Here is an 18159-nt window from a genome sequence, read left to right on the forward strand (position 1 = left end):
GCTAGTATTGTAGCAGTAGAAGGCTAGTATTGTAGCAGTAGTAGACTAGTATTGCAGCAGTAGTAGACTAGTATTGTAGCAGTAGTAGACTAGTATTGCAGCAGAAGTAGCCTAGTATTGTACCAGTAGTAGACTAGTATTGTAGCAGTAGTAGACTAGTATTGCAGCAGTAGTAACCTAGTATTGTAGCAGTAGTAGACTAGTATTGTAGCAGTAGTAGACTAGTATTGCAGCAGTAGTAACCTAGTATTGTAGCAGTAGTAGGCTAGTAGTAGGCTAACAGCATTGGTGGTGAAGAGTTGTGAGTTAGATAGTTTAAAGATGTTACATGTTTCCAAAGACATTTTCTTTATCTTGCCCATGCTTGTTTCTTTTCCTGTTCAGTTGTTTTGATTTATGTATTGATTTTAAAGACAAGTCTTTTAAGACATGCATTGTCAATTAAATGTATATTTTCTGTATATCAGTCTCTATTTCCAGTTTATTGTGGGTCTATTATGGGTTTATTTGGCGATTTACACGTTTGCAATGTCATCCTCAGAGCTTTAACCTCGCTGAAAGGACGTAACAGACACGTCAATGCTGTCAATCCGTGATCCCTAGGTGCTCATGTTATGATGGATACAAAGAGGACCCGAAGGTACCGAATAAGTGTGTGCTCCACTGCGGGGAGGAGTGCGTCCCCGAGTGCGACCCGAACGACCGGTTCCAGTGGTACTGCCCGGATGAGTACTTGTTGGAGCTGAGAGAGGCGAACACGGTGTGCATAGGCATGGACGAGTGCTCTTTCTTGTATTGCATCATGATTGCGAAAACATGTTCGGCAATTACGTATGCACGTGCTCTCCGGGATACATGCTTGTTGGAGAATTCAAGTGCGTCAAAAACGGGGGTGGCACGGACACAGACGGAGGGTCGGAGGGCTACTGTAACTCACTCTTCACTGGGATCACTGGCAAGAACATCCAGAAGCTGCAATACATCCAAAACAGCGCTGCCAGGATCCTGATGAGAGTCCGGAAGTATGAGAACATAAACGGACAGCAGCGAGGTTCAAACATGAGGGACGTTACGGGACTATTCGTTTTCTTGTTGACTTTCCTGATGGGAAGAGCCGGCGGGATAGAGCCGAGTAACGGGTACTGCATCGGGACCCAGTGTTTCACTGTGTTCCATCACGCCAGCGATTTCACAGCCGCGCAGGACCGATGCAGAGACCGGGGAGGACATTTGATGACAGTGCAGTCGACTGTCTCCCACGATATTCTCTTCATCTTGTTGGGGAACTTGACGGGGCGGTACTGGATCGGCTTACATCTGGCGACCGGCTGCCCGGACTCTGCTGCTGAGCTGAGGGGCTTCCAGTGGGCGACCGAGGACAGCGAAAGCGACTTCTTCAACTGGGCGCCGGGTTTGGACGACAGCTGTTCCTCTCAGCGCTGCGTCTCGGTTTCCCAAGAGGACGAGTTTCAATGGATCCCGGAACCGTGCGGGGAACACTTGGCCGGGTTCCTCTGCGAGTACAGCTTCAGTGACCCGTGCAAAGGTCTTACGGCCGCGCAGGGCGAGTCCGTCACATACAGGACCCCCATGGGGTTTGTGGGCGAGGATGTGCTGTCTTTGCCCCCCGGGAGCACCGCCATCCGGATGCCGGCCGAGACCAAATACGTCTGCTTCACCGAGCAGTGGCTGCAGGCACCCTGGAGCTGCGAGGTATACGAGCTCAAAGCCGCGGAGAACGAAGCGCACGGTTTACAGCGCATGACAAGTGACGCTTAAAAATAAAAAGAACATATATATATATATATTAGTGCTGGGCAAGTTAACGCGTTATTATCGTGTTAACGCATTAATTAATTAACGCCGACAATTATTTTATAGCGCGTTAACGCATTTTTTTATTTTGAAAGTCCGTTGCTCACTGGCAGCTGTGGAGGAATGGAGACTACTGGACATTGCTGCGGTCAACTCAGCAGACACTTACATGTTAGTGCACCTATATGTTGAAATTCACCGTAAACGCATTCAAACGGCACAGATCGGGAGTGAGCAAAGGACTTTGAAAGTTAGCAGAAAGATTAACGTGAGACAACATCCGGTTTCTTCAGACGAACATCCGGTTTTCAGAATAAATGCCAACAAAGTATGAATTATATTCACATTAATAATGCACAAACTTAAAAAGAATGAAACAAAGTTCTTTGGCATATTTTATTACATTGCGTCTGGTGTATTTGAGTTGAATGGCAGACAAGACCAGTACTCCAAGGGCAGTGAAACATATTTGTTTTGTATAATACTTCTGTTGTCTCGTGAGTTCATGGTGGCATTGTCTCCTGTTGCATCACTCCTGTCTCCCTAATTGTTTTTGCTGACTCACCTAATTGTCTCTGTGGTTGTTTTTGAGGCTTCACCTGTGTCGTGCTTTATCTGTCTATATATATATATATTAGTGCTGGGCAACGATTCAAATTTTTAATCGTGATTAATCGCATTGTTATGGCAAAGTCCAATAATGAATTCAAAAGTAGTGTATTGTGCACTTTTATTTTAAAAGTACTGCTATATGAACAAAAGTGCAATAACATTTGGTTTGCAAACACTTTAAACACATGAGGTTCTTTTTAACAGCAGTATTCCCTTTACACAGTAGCAGTTCTATCTCTTCACTATCTGTGCTCAGTGTGCTGACTGTATGTGAAACGTTCCACTGCTGTGCAACAGGAATAAAATGTTTCAGCACGTTTCATCTAAATGTGTGTCTTGTGTCTTCATGACAGTCAGAGCATGTGAATGCAGCTCTACTGTTCTTCAATATAATGCTGTAACTCCGAGGTAATGATGGTTACCCAGCGATCAAAGAATAAAGACACTTTACGCACAATTTAAGTGTATTTTCCCTTTAACTCACGAGATGCAGGTAGCATGTTTTATACTTAAGTTATTAAAACAAATGGGAATTAATGCAGCGCTCTGTGCCAGTCTTGCCTCAGACACGGGCCGACTGCCCCCCCCCCCCCCCCCCCCCCTGTGGAGAAAGAGGAGACCTACAGGTCAACCATATGAATACGTGCACACAGCTCCCTGTTATAAGGAACCCCATTAATGTCCTACTCACACACGCACACTCATTAGGCACACTTTAGCCTGGATAACATGTTCAATTGATATACGTGGATGGACTGGAGAATAACTTCTAAAATGTCACACCTCCCCTGAAAATAATGGAATAAAAAAAGAATATTTAGAATGAAAAGGTCCAAATTATTAATCCATCATTTCATTCTTGTGTTTGTACGGTAATAGTTGTTGCAGCAGCAGTAGCAGTAATAACAGTAGTTTAGCACTAAGCCCCTCTGCAGCCATGTCATGTCTCACCGCCTGTCTTGGGGAGATAAAGGCGTGGACGAGAAACAACTTTCTCCAGTTAAACAGTAGCAAAACCGAAGCCCTCCTTGTTGGCACTCCACACCAGGTTCAGTCATCCTCCATAACTCATCTCACCTTTGATGGTCAGGTCATCCCCCTCTCCTCCACAGTCACTAATCTGGGATTTAGGTTTGACCCTTACCTGACTGTTAAAGAAGCCCAGTCGTGTGTCTGTAAGCTCCTGAGGTGCTCCTCCCTCGGAGTAGCCTGGTTGACGCGCTTGCGGTAGGCTATGCTAAACTATCTGTGAGGTGTGGTGCTTTTGACACATCACAGAGACCTTTGTTTGCTGATCGATAGCACATTTATTTTTGTCGTGGAACAATGTACAGAAAGCCACTCTTTCTCACGATGTGGTAAAATGTGTATAGTATCGCGGTCAAAACCTTTTGCCCTTCCGGGGTCAAACACCTGACAAACACAGTGATTTCAGGACCTATATACCCGAGCCCCGGACAGGAATACAGCGCCACCCAATGTACACACAAAGAAGTACAGTTGTATTTATAATACCATTTTTGGCTCTAACACTGACCTTTAATGACCATATAAAACACCTGTGCAAAACCTCCTTTTATCATCTCAAAAACATCTCCAAACTCCGCCCCACTTTAACGTCAGATGCAGAGAAGCTCGTCCACGCCTTTATCTCCTCAAGACTGGACTACTGTAACTCACTCTTCACTGGGATCACTGGCAAGAACATCCAGAAGCTGCAATACATCCAAAACAGCGCTGCCAGGATCCTGATGAGACTCCGGAAGTATGAGCACATAAACGGACAGCAGCGAGGTTCAAACATGAGGGACGTTACGGGACTATTCGTTTTCTTGTTGACTTTCCTGATGGGAAGAGCCGGCGGGATAGAGCCGAGTAACGGGTACTCCATCGGGACCCAGTGCTTCACTGTGTTCCATCACGCCAGCGATTTCACAGCCGCGCAGGACCGATGCAGAGACCGGGGAGGACATTTGATGACAGTGCAGTCGACTGTCTCCCACGATATTCTCTTCATCTTGTTGGGGAACTTGACGGGGCGGTACTGGATCGGCTTACATCTGACGACCGGCTGCCCGGACTCTGCTGCTGAGCTGAGGGGCTTCCAGTGGGCGACCGAGGACAGCGAAAGCGACTTCTTCAACTGGGCGCCGGGTTTGGACGACAGCTGTTCCTCTCAGCGCTGCGTCTCGGTTTCCCAAGAGGACGAGTTTCAATGGATCCCGGAACCGTGCGGGGAACACTTGGCCGGGTTCCTCTGCGAGTACAGCTTCAGTGACCCGTGCAAAGGTCTTACGGCCGCGCAGGGCGAGTCCGTCACCTACAGGACCCCCATGGGGTTTGTGGGCGAGGATGTGCTGTCTTTGCCCCCCGGGAGCACCGCCATCCGGATGCCGGCCGAGACCAAATACGTCTGCTTCACCGAGCAGTGGCTGCAGGCACCCTGGAGCTGCGAGATACACGAGGGCGGGTGTGAGTACAGGTGCGCGGTGAACTCCAAAGACAGGCCCGTCTGCTTCTGCCCGTCGGGCCAGACCGTCAACCCCACGAACAACGTCACCTGCGAGGTGATGGGCGCGGACCACCCGTGCGTGGCCCTGCACTGCGCGCAAGCCTGCTACAAAGACAGAGACTCCTACGCGTGCATGTGCGACCACGGCTTTAAGCTGGCGCAGGATGGCATGTCGTGCGTGGACTTTAACGACTGCCGGGACGAGCGGCAGTGTCCCGGGGAGAACTTCATGTGCGTCAACGTCGTTGGCGGGTTCCAGTGCGTCTGCGAGGATGGATACGAGGCGCGCGGAGGCCTGTGCGTCGACATGGACGAGTGCGCGTCCGCTCCGTGCGAGCACATTTGCGGAAACACTCCCGGCAGCTACAAGTGCTCATGTTATGATGGATACAAAGTGGACCCGAAGGCACCGAATCAGTGTGTGCTCCACTGCGGGGAGGAGTGCGTCCCCGAGTGCGACCTGAATGACCGGCTCCAGTGCTACTGCCCGGACGGGTACATTTTTGACCTGAGGGAGGCGAACACGGTGTGCATAGACATAGACGAGTGCTCTTTATTGTATTGCGATCAGGATTGCGAAAACACGTTCGGCAGCTACGTGTGCACGTGCTCTCCGGGATACACGCTTGTTGGAGAATTCAAGTGCGTCAAAAACGGGGATGGGGACACAGACGGAGGGTCGGAGGGCTCCGGAGAGGGCACGACCCCAGGCGTCCCCACGACATCCCCCACGCCGCGTCCAGATCCGACGAGGCGGCCCTCGGCGGTGTCGGCGGGGGGCCTCGTGGGGATCATAGTGTGCACCGTGTTCTTTATCTTGCTGGTGGTGTTTCTGGCTCATCGCATCCTCAACGGCAGAGGGAAGATGGAGAGCGGCGGCGCGCTCAAAGCCGCGGAGAACGAAGCGCACGGTTTACAGCGCGTGACGAGTGACGCTTAAAAATAAAAAGAACATATATATATATATATAGACAGATAAAGCACGACATGTGAATGTACAGGTGAAGCCTCAAAAACAACCACAGCGACAATGAGGTGACTCAGCAAAAAACAATTAGGGAGACAGGAGTGATGCAACAGGAGACAATGCCACCATGAACTCACGAGACAACAGAAGTATTATACAAAACAAATATGTTTCACTGCCCTTGGAGTACTGGTCTTGTCTGACATTCAACTCAAATACACCAGACGCAATGTAATAAAATATGCCAAAGAACTTTGTTTCGTTATTTTTAAGTTTGTGCATTATTAGGTTATTAAAACAAATGTGAATTAATGCAGCGCTCTGTGCCAGTCTTGCCTCAGACACGGGCCGACTGCCCCCCCTTGTGGAGAAAGAGGAGACCTACAGGTCAACCATATGAATACGTGCACACAGCTCCCTGTTATAAGGAACCCCATTAATGTCCTACTCACACACGCACACTCATTAGGCACACTTTAGCCTGGATAACATGTTCAATTGATATACGTTGATGGACTGGAGAATAACTTCTAAAATGTTACACCTCCCCTGAAAATAATTATTGTGTTTGTACGGTAATAGTTGTTGCAGCAGTAGTAGTAGCAGTAATAGCAGTAGTTTAGCACTAGTAACAGTATAGAAGTGGTTGTAAAGTACATTTACATTTGAGTTACTTGTACTTTTCTCGAGCCTTTTCTTTTCATGCCACGTTGTACTTGTACTCCACCATATTTTAGAGAGAAATCTACCTAAATGCCGCTTTATTTACAGATTTTTACATCCAAAAGATAAATGTGATGTTTTGTGATGAATGAAACCCTGAAGTATACAAGTACAGCTGAAAGGGTGAGTTGATAAATCAGTTAGTTGATTGTCAGAGAAGTAATTGGCAACTATTTTGATTGTTTAAATTGTCTTTTGTGCAGAAATCATTTCGTGGTTCCAGCTTGCTGCTTTTCCTTTGAACAATTCTTATGGTTTTTGTTTTTTTAAATGACGTTCTGGTTTGGACTATTGGTGGGACAAAACAAACAACGTCAAGGTTTAACTTTGGGCTTTGGGCAATCGTGACACCATTCTCACAAACCAAATAATCAATCAATTCATTCATGGAGAATCAGCAATTAATCCATAATGAAAGTTCAAAATGAGCTCCACCTCAACAAACAGTAAATATCCTGCTATTACATTTATGCATGAGGAATAATAGTCCGATATAATTTAGAATAGTACAAGAGTTGCAGGGGACATTTTTCTGCATTTAGTAGCCAACTTGTAATTAGTTAAGTATCCTACATTTTCCTACAACATTTTCATTGCATTACTTGTTACACAGTATTTTTACAGTGGCATTAGTAACGTTACTTTTACTTAGGCCTAAGTAAAGAATTTGAACAGCCTATTCCTCCATCATTGGAAGTAGTATTAGCAGTAGCAGCCTAGTATTGTAGCAGTAGTAGGATAGTAGTAGTAGTAGTAGTAGCTTAGTATTGTAGCAGTAGTAGCCTAGTAGTAGTAGTAGTAGTAGTAGTAGTAGCCTTACTGCTACAATAATAGGTTACGACTAGTATTGTAGCAGTAGTAACCTAGTATTGTAGCAGTAGTATCCTAGTATTGTAGCAGCAGTAACCTAGTATTGTAGCAGTAGTATCCTAGTATTGTAGCAGCAGTAACCCAGTATTGTAGCAGCATTAACCTAGTATTGTAGCAGTAGTAGGCTAGTAGTAGGCTAACAGCATTGGTGGTGAAGAGTTGTGAGTTAGATAGTTTAAAGATGTTACATGTTTCCAAAGACATTTTCTTTATCTTGCCCATGTTTGTTTCTTTTCCTGTTCGGTTGTTTTGATTTATGCATTGATTTTAAAGACAAGTCTTTTAAGACATGCATTGTCAATTAAATGTATATTTTCTGTATGTAGATTTTAAGTCTTGAATAAATTCAACATTTTATTATTAATAGAGTATTCACACTTTTATAGAGCATCTAGATGTTGGTCAGCTTGATTTGAGATATTTCTGTAGTTTTGAGTAATGGATCCGCTTTGGATCCGGGCCAAATGAGCCGCTTTATGAATGAGTCCAAATCGGATATGGGCGGATACCGGCCGGGTCTGGTCTGGATCTTTGACGGGTATCCGTTCCAGATCCGACCCGCTGTGCAAGTGGACCCCGATCCGGACCCGTTTTGCGGATGTGTTCCGGAGCCATGATATCCCCAGTGCGGATCCGGAGCCGAGTCAGTTTGCTGGGTTTGCCTCACTGACAGTTAATCACAACCACGCATGATAACGAGCCTCAGAGCAGATCGGGAAAAGGAGCAGTGTTGTGGTGGGCAGGTCTGCAGGGAGGAGGTTCCCACTGTACACAGGAGAGGCACTGAGAGGTTTGTCCCAGTTCACACAACACCGACACAGGTAAGATTCCCACTTCATTATCGCTGTAAACTATCATAAATACGATTTGTGGCCTGAAACGTGTGCGACAGACTCGCTTCATTTTCGTCGGTTTCTCCAACACATTCTCGAGAGTTGGTAAAACATTTGGGTTGTTTGAACGTGTCTCTGTTTTCGACTAACACCCGCTGTTAAAAACAGCCTACATTGTGCAATAAACGTCAGCTGCCTGTTCAGTAACGTTAATAAACCGAAAACTTTAAAAGTTACGTTTTAAAAGCTCTTAGCCTACAGATATTAAGGTGAAGCTGCTAACACCGTTCATAGCTGTAACATGATTGTGTATTGGTGTTGATGCGCAGGAGAAGCGCCGTTATGATACAAGTTATCAACTTATGTGTTCGTATTTATAAATACGGAACACATTCCGCAGTACAGCCCCGCCCCCTTATTCACTAAAAAGTATTATTTTGTGAAGTATTATTATTAGGGGTACACACCGTTTATTTTAACACTACTACACATAATAGTATTATGTCTGCTTTTTGTAACATATTTTAAAGTTAGTCGGAATTAGTAGTATTATCCAGTTGTAATTATTAAAGAGGTATTTAACCAATGTTTGCAGTTCCATAAAGTTGGAGGGTTAAAAAAGAGAATGGTCATAATTGAGCATATAGAGTCTGCCATCAATGATGTAGCAGAGGAGATATAGTGACTACAATGAGTCAACCTTGAATTACACCTGCAAAGCCTATATTTCCCATAGTGCAACTATCTAGGGTTTTTTCCCCAGACTTTTTAGAATTTTACAATAGGACACAGTTATTTGCTCAATGCAAACATGTCAGCTATTCGAATAGAGCTTTGTTATTAAAGCTCATATCAGGCATGAATGGTTGTGTCCTGAGCAGTGTGACGCTGAAGCTCCACCAGCGAACTATGAACCTGCTAAAGCAAATAATATTTGTTCTACAGACCTTACTAAATGCTCAAATATCTACCTGACCTCTGTTATATGTTCCCTGCTGAGCCAATGCAACAACATGGCGTTCTTTAAGCTTTTCACTTCCTCTTTGGACATCTTGTTAGGGCGAGGACAGAATGTGGACACTGGCTCTTCAGTCGCTTTTCATCGGATTTTACCTGCAGGTATGTGTGTCACATTTAGATTGTTTCATGATCATTGAAGTTGTATTTTGTCTGTTTTCTCAAACTGAACAGTAAGAAGATAGCAATCAGAAATATTATTTTTTTTATCCTAAGGCAATCTAATTCAGATTCATAAGTAAATAAAGAAAAAAGTTGGATATTTTGGGAAATATGCTTTTTCAAATTCAATACATGCTTATTCACTTTCTTGCTGAGAATCAGATGAGAGGATTGATACCACTCTCGTATCTGTATGATAAATATGAAGCTACTGCCACCTGTCGGTTAGCTTAGCTTAGCACGAAGACTTCAAACTGGGGAAACAGCTAGTCTGTCTCTGCCCGACAGAAATCAATTCTGCTAACCTAAAGCTCACTCAATATCATGTTTTGTATGGATTTTTAAAAATGCTTAATCAACGTCTATTTCAAGTCTTTATGCTAAACTGAGCGAACCGTTTACTGGTTCCAGCTCCATATTTACCGTTGATGAGACAGTGGTATCAATCTTCTCATTTAATTCTAAGCCAGAAAGCAAAAGGGAAAATTTCCCTAAAATGTTTCCTTTAACTTATAACGTTCGGTCCTTTTTCAATTTACAGAACTAATGCAACCCTCCTACCTGCAGGTACCCACATGCTACCCATCATGCACTTTGAACGGACTTGTGGCTGATTGTGCCTCACGGCGGCACTACAGTGTTCCTGCTCTGCCTCCCAACATCACCCACCTCTACCTGGAGATGAACTACATCAGTGAGATCAACAGCAGCTCGCTCAGAAGCTATGACCAGCTGCAGGAGTTAGATCTCGGAAAGCAGAGTGTGCAGCTCGTCATCAGGAACAACTCTTTCCTCAGGCAGAGGAGATTGAAAAAGCTGGTGCTAGGCTTCAATATTGGCCTTCAGATGGAGCCGAGGGCTTTCGAAGGACTGTCCAATTTACAACACCTCTTCTTGGATTACTGCAATTTGGCAGACTCCATACTAGCAGACAGCTATCTGCAGCCACTTTTGTCCCTGGAAACGCTCGACCTCTTTGCTAATAAAATAGTGAGAGTTCGACCGGGACTGTTCTTTTCAAGACTTTCAAAGTTCACACAGCTAAACCTCAAATTGAATCAGATTGAACGATTGTGTGAAGATGATCTTGTTGGTTTCCGGGGGAAATACTTCAAACTCCTGAACTTGCAATCCAATAAGTTCTATACCAGCTACAGTGAAGGCTTTGACTGGGAGAGCTGCGGTAACCCTTTCAGAGGGATGAGTTTTATAACCCTTGACTTATCCAGCAATGGGTTTAGCATGAACACGGCAAGGCGATTTTTCAAAGCAATAGAGGGTACTCCGATTGGTCACCTTTTATTCTCTGGATACGTAGGCAAAGGCTTCTCATATGACAACCTTCCCGACCCAGATAAAAGCACATTCCAAGGCCTCGTGAACAGTTCAGTTACCATTTTGGATCTGTCTAAAAACCGTATATTTGCTTTGCAGGAGGCTTTTTTAAGTCCTCTAAAGGATGCGATCATTATTGACATTTCCATGAACAAAATCAATCAGATTAACAGAAATGCCTTCGACGGTCTTCAAGGACATTTACGATTGCTCAACCTGTCATCCAACCTCCTGGGGGAAATATACTCTCACACGTTCACCAATCTGATGGACCTTCGGGTGTTGGATTTATCCAACAACCACATTGGTGCATTAGGAGACAAAGCATTCAGCGGTCTTCCAAAATTACGAGCGTTATATCTGACTGGAAATTCACTGCGAGACCTGGGTTCTCCGGCGCCATTACCAAATTTAGAGTATCTATTTTTGAGCGACAATAAACTGAAATCTTTAAGGAAAATCGTTGCATTGGGCAAAAACAGTATCCACGTAGATGTTGCAGACAACAGATTAACTAACTTGGAGGACGTTTATGATATTTTTACTAATTTCAATCATCTCAAGAATTTCTTCTATGGGGGCAACTCCATCAAGTGGTGCACACTGAGTCCCAAAGTTACTGTACCTCGTAGTAATAGTTTGCAAGTGCTGGATCTTCACGACAGTTCCCTGCATACCATTTGGGCGCAGGGGAAGTGCCTCGACCTTTTTGATAATCTAGAGAATCTGTTCGGTCTTAATTTAAGCCTGAACTCACTTGCGACTCTCCCACAAGGGATTTTCCGCGGCCTAGGCTCGATCATAGAGATCGACCTCTCGTCCAATGCTTTAACCTATCTGCAGCCGGACATCTTTCCGATCGGCCTGAAGAGACTCGACCTCTCAAACAACTTTTTAGCTTCCCCGGACCCGGCGATTTTAAGGTCTCTGAGCTTCCTCAGCCTGGCTGCGAATCGGTTCCACTGCGGTTGCAGTCTGGAGAGCTTCACGAAGTGGCTGAACACGACGAATGTAACCTTCCCGAGCCCAATTGAGGAGTACAGGTGTGAGTTCCCAGCCGCTCTCCAGAATCTTCCTCTGCTGGAATACTCCACGATCGTCAAACCGTGTGAGGAAGACGATGAAAAGGCCGTCCAAGATCTTAAATTTGCTCTCTTCATCTTGTCTGCTCTCCTCATACTCGCCGTGGTCCTCAGCGGGATCGTCTACGCCCGTCTCCGAGGGCGCATATTCATCATCTACAAAAAGATCGTGGGTAGGGTTCTCGAGGGCCCGAAGCCTCCCATGGACGAAGTGCAGCACGATGCCTTCCTCTGTTTTAGCGACAACGACTATGGCTGGGTGGAGGCTGCTCTGCTGAAGAAGCTGGATAACCAGTTTTCGGAGGAGAACCTCTTCCGCTGCTGTTTCGAGGCCAGAGACTTTCTGCCAGGCGAGGATCACCTTTCCAACATCAGAGATGCCATCTGGGGCAGCAGGAAGACCGTGTGCGTTGTCTCCAAAGAGTTTCTTAAGGGTACGGTTTGTCTGACTTTCATTTGTAGTAACAGGCACAAAGTTACATAAGTCTGCTTCATTTTCGACCATGAAATATTTTTTTTCCTTTCTTTCAAGGAACAGTTTGACATTTTAAAAGATGCACTAATTTCCTTTCTAGCCGAGAGTTGGATGAGAAGATCCATATTTTTCTCCTATATGTTTGTGTTTGCTGACCTCCAGTGGTTGTCACACTTTTTCACCTGGCTGCGTGACGGAACAAGAGATTTTCTTCGTCATGCATTCACTTGGAATCAATGGGCCATTGAGTGACACTCCCACACCATTGTTGTTGTGAATGTTTAATTATTTCACACGTTATTACTCCTCTATTACTCCTTTCAACCCTGACAAAGACGGAGGTTAAAGAAACTAACTGGGTGGCATCTCTCTCTAGATGGTTGGTGCCTGGAGGCGTTCACTTTGGCCCAGGGCCGGATGCTGGAGGAGCTGACCAACGTACTGATCATGTTGGTGGTGGGGAAGGTGTGTACAAGGCCGCCGAGTTACTGTCTTTACACCCAGGCCGTAACGTACAAGTAGTCATGTGATCCATTGTCACAAAAATATTGATCATGGATGATTTAAAAAAATAATCAAACATTAAATTTACATTTTTACACAAAGGGCAGAAAACTGGTGCTGTGCAATTTTTACTGAAAATAAAAAATAGACAGTTCTTGACTTTCACTAACGGCCTTTTTCTCCATTCTCATACAATACAACTGAAGGTGGCTCACTACCAGCTGATGAAGTACAAGGCAGTCAGAGTTTTTGTCCAGAGAAGAGAGTACCTCACCTGGCCGGAGGACCCTCAGGACCTGGAGTGGTTTTATGAGTGCCTCGTCTCACAGATACTCAGAGACACCAAGGTGAAAGAGTTGGCAGAGGAGAAACCTGAGCCCGACAACCGACCTCACAATGAGGACGCTATCCAGCTTGAGGACATCAGAGCGAACGCCGTGTGAACTCCTGACTGTGTGTGGAAGAAAAGCTTTAACCAAGATCACCTGTTGAATCAGCACCAACATCCAGCTCGCCGGAGTGTCCCCAGTGAGACGGCACTACGGGTATCACCAACCTTCAGAGGAAGTAAAGGCAAAGACTGAGTCGTGCAGAACTTGTTCGGTCCTGAACAGTTTTGCCTTTTAATTTTGATGTATTTAGGCGATCTGTGGTAAGATATTAAATATATATATATACAGCGGGGTAAAATAAGTATTGAACACGTCACCATTTTTCTCAGTAAATATATTTCTAAAGGTGCTATTGACATGAAATGTTCACCAGATGTCGGTACCAACCCAAGTAATTCATACATACAAAAAAATCCAAACGAATAAGTTCAGAAATTAAGTTATGTGGAATAAAATGGAATGACACAGGGAAAAAGTATTGAACACGCTTACTGAAATGTATTTAATACTTCGTACAAAAGCCTTTGCTGGTAATGACGGCTTCAAGACGCCTCCTGTATGGAGAAACTAGGCGCATGCATTGCTCAGGTGTGATTTTGGCCCATTCTTCCACACAAACAGATTTCAAATCTTGAAGGTTCCGTGGGCCTCTTCTATGAACTCTGATCTTTAGTTCTTTTCATAGATTTTCTGTTGGATTCAAGTCAGCTGATCGTCTGGGCCATTCTAGCAGCTTTATTTTATTTCTCTGAAACCAGTTGAGAGTTTCCTTGGCTGTGTGTTTGGGTTCATTGTCTTGCTGAAATGTCCACCCTCGTTTCATCTTCATCATCCTGGTAGATGGCAGCAGGTTTTTATCAAGAATGTCTTGGTACATTTTTCCATTCATCCTTCCTTCAATTATATGAAGTTTGCCAGTGCTGTTTGCTGACAAACCACACCCACGCCATGATGTTCCCACATCCAAACCTCACTGTTGGTATGGTGTTTTTGGGGTGATGTGCAGTGCCATTTCACCTCCAAACATGGTGTGTATTATGGCATCCGAAGAGTTCAATTTTGCTCTCATCTGACCAGACTCTATTCTCCCAGTATTTCACAGGCTTGTCTAAATGTTGTGCAGCAAACTTTAAACAAGCTTCAACATGCTTTTTCTTCAGCAGTGGAGTCTTGCGTGGTGAGCCTTGGCTCTTGCACAACTCTTCTGATGATTAATTTCACTCCTCTGTCGGAAATCTTTCGAGGAGAACCTGATTGTGGCCAGTTTGTGGTGAAATGATGTTCCTTCCACTTCCGGATTATGGCCCCAACAGTGCTCGCTGGAACATTCAGAAGTTTTGAAATCTTTCTGTATTGCCATCAGTATGTTTTGCAACAATAAGGTTGCGAAGGTCTTGAGACAGCTCTTTGCTTTTACCCATCATGAGGTGTTTCTTGTCAATACTTATTTTACCCGCTGTGTATATATATATATATTTTATATATATTTTATCATTGTCCACATTTACAGCCCTCCATGGCAATGAGAATAAATGATTAAGTTATTATGTTGTTGGAATTAATAACGTGTTAACTGAATGAAATGTTTCCGATGAATGAAGTGTAATAACAGTAAGCATCTGCTAGTCAGCTGTTCTCGCTAATATCTCTTTTTCTTTCTTTTTGTAATTACATTTTTTTTTGAATAGGCAATATGTTTACAAACACGCTTCAACAACTTTACAAAAATCCCTCTTACAGATTTTTATATGCATGTAAATATGCTTATGCACAGAAAACCAAACATATAAACGCGTCAGTATTTTGTGTGTCGTAACTCAGGAGAAGTCTCATTCCTTCACTTCCAGTAGTACACGTCCGTGTCAACTTATTCATTTTAAATATTGCCAAAATTGCTTTAATTAATGCTTCATTGCATTGCTCTTCCAGTGTAGGTGGTCTGTTCTCACTAATATCGAATGCGTTGTTCTCTCCAGCAGCCTGCAGGATGAAGCAGATCCCCAGAGACTGGCTGTGGTTGTTAATCACTGCAGCTCAATGCAGACCTGAACATGGCCGTGTTGAAAAAGTTATTGGCCAGTTTGGCTTGTCGACATGTGGAGAGCTGCTGTTGATCTTATGATCCCTATAGTGCATTTATTTTAAGTGTATTTGTCAAAAAATCCGAACTAGCACGCTACTTCTCTGAATTATGTGCAAAGTTCCCTTTTTTGTGTGCGTATAAAACAGCATGTTTTCCGGGAATGCCGCCTGACTTCAAGTGTATAACACTACAAATATACAAACATTGCAATACTTTCATCAGCGGGCCGTCGGACAAATCTCCATCGTGTTACGTCGTTCGGCGACAAACTGTGACTCAACAGACATGTATTTAAATGGAAAGCTCCACCATAGCAACTTAAACTGAAGACGCCTTTTGAAATTCATCTTCCAGCTGGTCCACGAGATTCCTGAGGCTTTAAGTGAAACCGTCCAATAACAGAATGCTTGAGTCGTGAAAAGAGTCTCTCAAAGTATAAGATTTGTTTTCATGGTTGCATCAGAACTCCTATAAAACTCTCTTTAAATCCATTCAATGGGATTTTCTTTTTTTGCTCCTAATCTCTGCCTTGGGTTTGGTTCACCCAACCTAAACCTCCATTTAAATGATTACATCATCATTACAATTGTCCCATTTTTTTTTGAAAATCCAATCGTCCCATTTTTCTTTTTTTATATCTCAGAAATAGAATCCCCAAAAATAAATCCAGAAAAAGGGAATGTGGTAACTGTTCAGGTGCCTGATTGGTTGAAAGGACCCCTTTTGTATTTGTATGTACTACTTTCACCACTAGATGGCGCGTGTCGTCTTTACTGGCTCTTCACGTCAAGTCTGGAGGGATCAGTGAAAACTAGTGCTAATTAGTGAGGGACCCCATGAAGACTGTTTCTAGTGACACCCATCCAACAAAGACTCCTTCTAATTGTTTCATTATAACATCGGCAGCAAAGGATTCCACCTCTCTGTCAGCACTGTGTTGGGTGTGTTGGACTCTGCGATGAGAGGGAATCTGGGGGTCAGCAGGTTCTTCTTTCATTTCAGCGGCGTGTCTGAAAACAGGAAGCCGCTGGGCAGAGGGAGCGCTTCCGTCCTGTTGGCCCCGGCCGCCTCCGTCCTCCCAGCCTTTATGAGGCAGCTGTTGGGAACATTACAGCCCCGTCCGCAGGCTGCTGCAGCTTATACACTGTGGACAGTCCATTAGTCTGAGCACGGCGCAACATTCACATCTGTCTGACCTCAGCTCATCATGCAGTTCTTTACATTTTCTGGGATTTGTACCAGTTTTAGACCTGGATGTCAGTATGCAAAATGTGGGGATCTAATAGCTATAAAGGCCCAGAAAGCCTTCTGTGAATGCAACGATAATAAATCATTTGGGATCAATTATTAAAATGAAAAAAAAAGAAAAGAAAACATTTTCTTTACTGCCACAGTTAAGTTATTTTCATCTTTCACAAGCTTATGCTATTTTTCACAGTCATCCCATTTTGTGTCTCAGCACTCCTAATCAGGTTAATATTCCTTTTTTTCCTCACGTCTCAGTGCAAAGCTAACCACTGGGGCACGCTCACATGCACTAAAAGCGTGCACTGCCGGCCCGGCTATTAGAACAACACACACTTTATTCTCTGCTCAGGTAGACATCCCTCCTCTACGTCTTTACACAGACAATAGCTGTTTGTGGCTTTATTAATGCTCTGAATATCGTACAGAGAACCTTTACAATCCCTTTAGGGTCTTATGCAGCTTTCTGAGACCAGGATCCCACCAAACATGCTCCTTTGGGGTCCGCGGTGGAAGCCCACCGTCGGGCTCCTTTAGCGCTGTGAAATGCGAGGCACGTGTTGGCCCCACACTAAGCAGTGGGGGCAAACTGTGGGCATTAAGGATTGATGGTGAGGAGAGTAGGCAGTAGATAAATGATTAAATATGTGCCAAGACCAAAGAACTAGTTCATTAGTAGGTAAGTAAAAGAAAAATTGAAGACATTTTTTATTTATTTATTTTAAATTTGAAAAAGCTTTTCCCTTACAATTTTTTAATTAAGAACCATATTCTTGTAACTTTCATTTAAATTGTTTTTGACAGTTTCAAGACTCCTTGGACAAAAAGATCAATGAAAATGAATAATTACAAAATCTGCTCCTCTGCTGATCAAACGAGAAAGAGAAACCACTGTTCCACTTCCGTATCTCTGGCTCCACCAACATCTCATTTGAAAAGTGGAAGCAAATGTTGACCTTGTAAACGAGCTCTCCAGCTCGCCGTCCTCTTCAGTTATTCCAGGTCGGCAGAATGTACTGAGAACAGACACGCAGGCCTCTGAGCTTCTCCCTGGCTGGGGGAAATGTAATAAACCCTGCCCCCATGGACGCAGCTAATATTTGACCTGTTTGAGCAAATATAATTACAGGGATGCTCAAGCACAAGCCTGAGGAGGGATCCTCTGAGGGAAGGGGACTCATCTTCACTGCAGTGAGGAGGAGGAGGGGGTCTGAGGCTGAAGGGGAACACAAACTGATCTCTGTGAGCCAAGAATAAAGTCTTTCCTTCGACTCGGGAGCATCAAGCGAGCCCCAGTGTGGGCGGTTTACTTACGTAATGTGTTTTATGGGGCTTGTTTGTGGAAGTTTGTTCTGGGGTTGAGGGGGATGAGAGGGAAAAGAACCAGCAGAAGCACAGCTGTACTTTTCCTCTGAGACACCGTCACATGCTGGAGCTCAATCTGAGACTCATCCCTCAATTCTTCCAGCTGCTGCTTGGAGCCAAGGTTGTGGTTGAAAGTAGTTGAAGCTAATGCTGATGATGAGTTAACA

At 44.3% G+C, this 18159-nt stretch overlaps 1 protein-coding gene across 1 annotated transcript; it reads left to right on the forward strand.

The window, feature by feature from the left end:
- Window positions 1-647: 647 nt before the first annotated feature.
- Window positions 648-13859, forward strand: LOC142942184 (toll-like receptor 5). The gene is made up of 5 exons (XM_076084410.1): window positions 648-1599; window positions 4779-5854; window positions 10069-12362; window positions 12780-12868; window positions 13114-13859. The coding sequence occupies exons 1-5, from the start codon at window positions 817-819 to the stop codon at window positions 13348-13350; spliced, it is 4479 nt and encodes a 1492-aa protein (XP_075940525.1). The 5' UTR covers window positions 648-816; the 3' UTR covers window positions 13351-13859.
- The last annotated feature ends 4300 nt before the right edge of the window (window positions 13860-18159 follow it).

The sequence above is a fragment of the Anarhichas minor genome, unplaced genomic scaffold, assembly GCF_050575085.1.
Source record: "Anarhichas minor isolate MPS153535 unplaced genomic scaffold, ASM5057508v1 ptg000136l, whole genome shotgun sequence".
In the NCBI taxonomy this organism is placed as follows: Eukaryota; Metazoa; Chordata; class Actinopteri; order Perciformes; family Anarhichadidae; genus Anarhichas; species Anarhichas minor.

What these genes read in the sequence shown, in the direction of transcription:
- LOC142942184 (XM_076084410.1), top strand. Translation starts at nt 817, where the DNA reads ATGTTCGGCAATTACGTATGCACGTGCTCTCCGGGATACATGCTTGTT. An exon ending in GAGAACGAAGCGCACGGTTT is followed by an intron (nt 5,855 to 10,068) that starts ACAGCGCGTGAC and finishes AATGCAACCCTC; the next exon opens with CTACCTGCAGGTACCCACAT. An exon ending in CTCCAAAGAGTTTCTTAAGG is followed by an intron (nt 12,363 to 12,779) that starts GTACGGTTTGTC and finishes ATCTCTCTCTAG; the next exon opens with ATGGTTGGTGCCTGGAGGCG.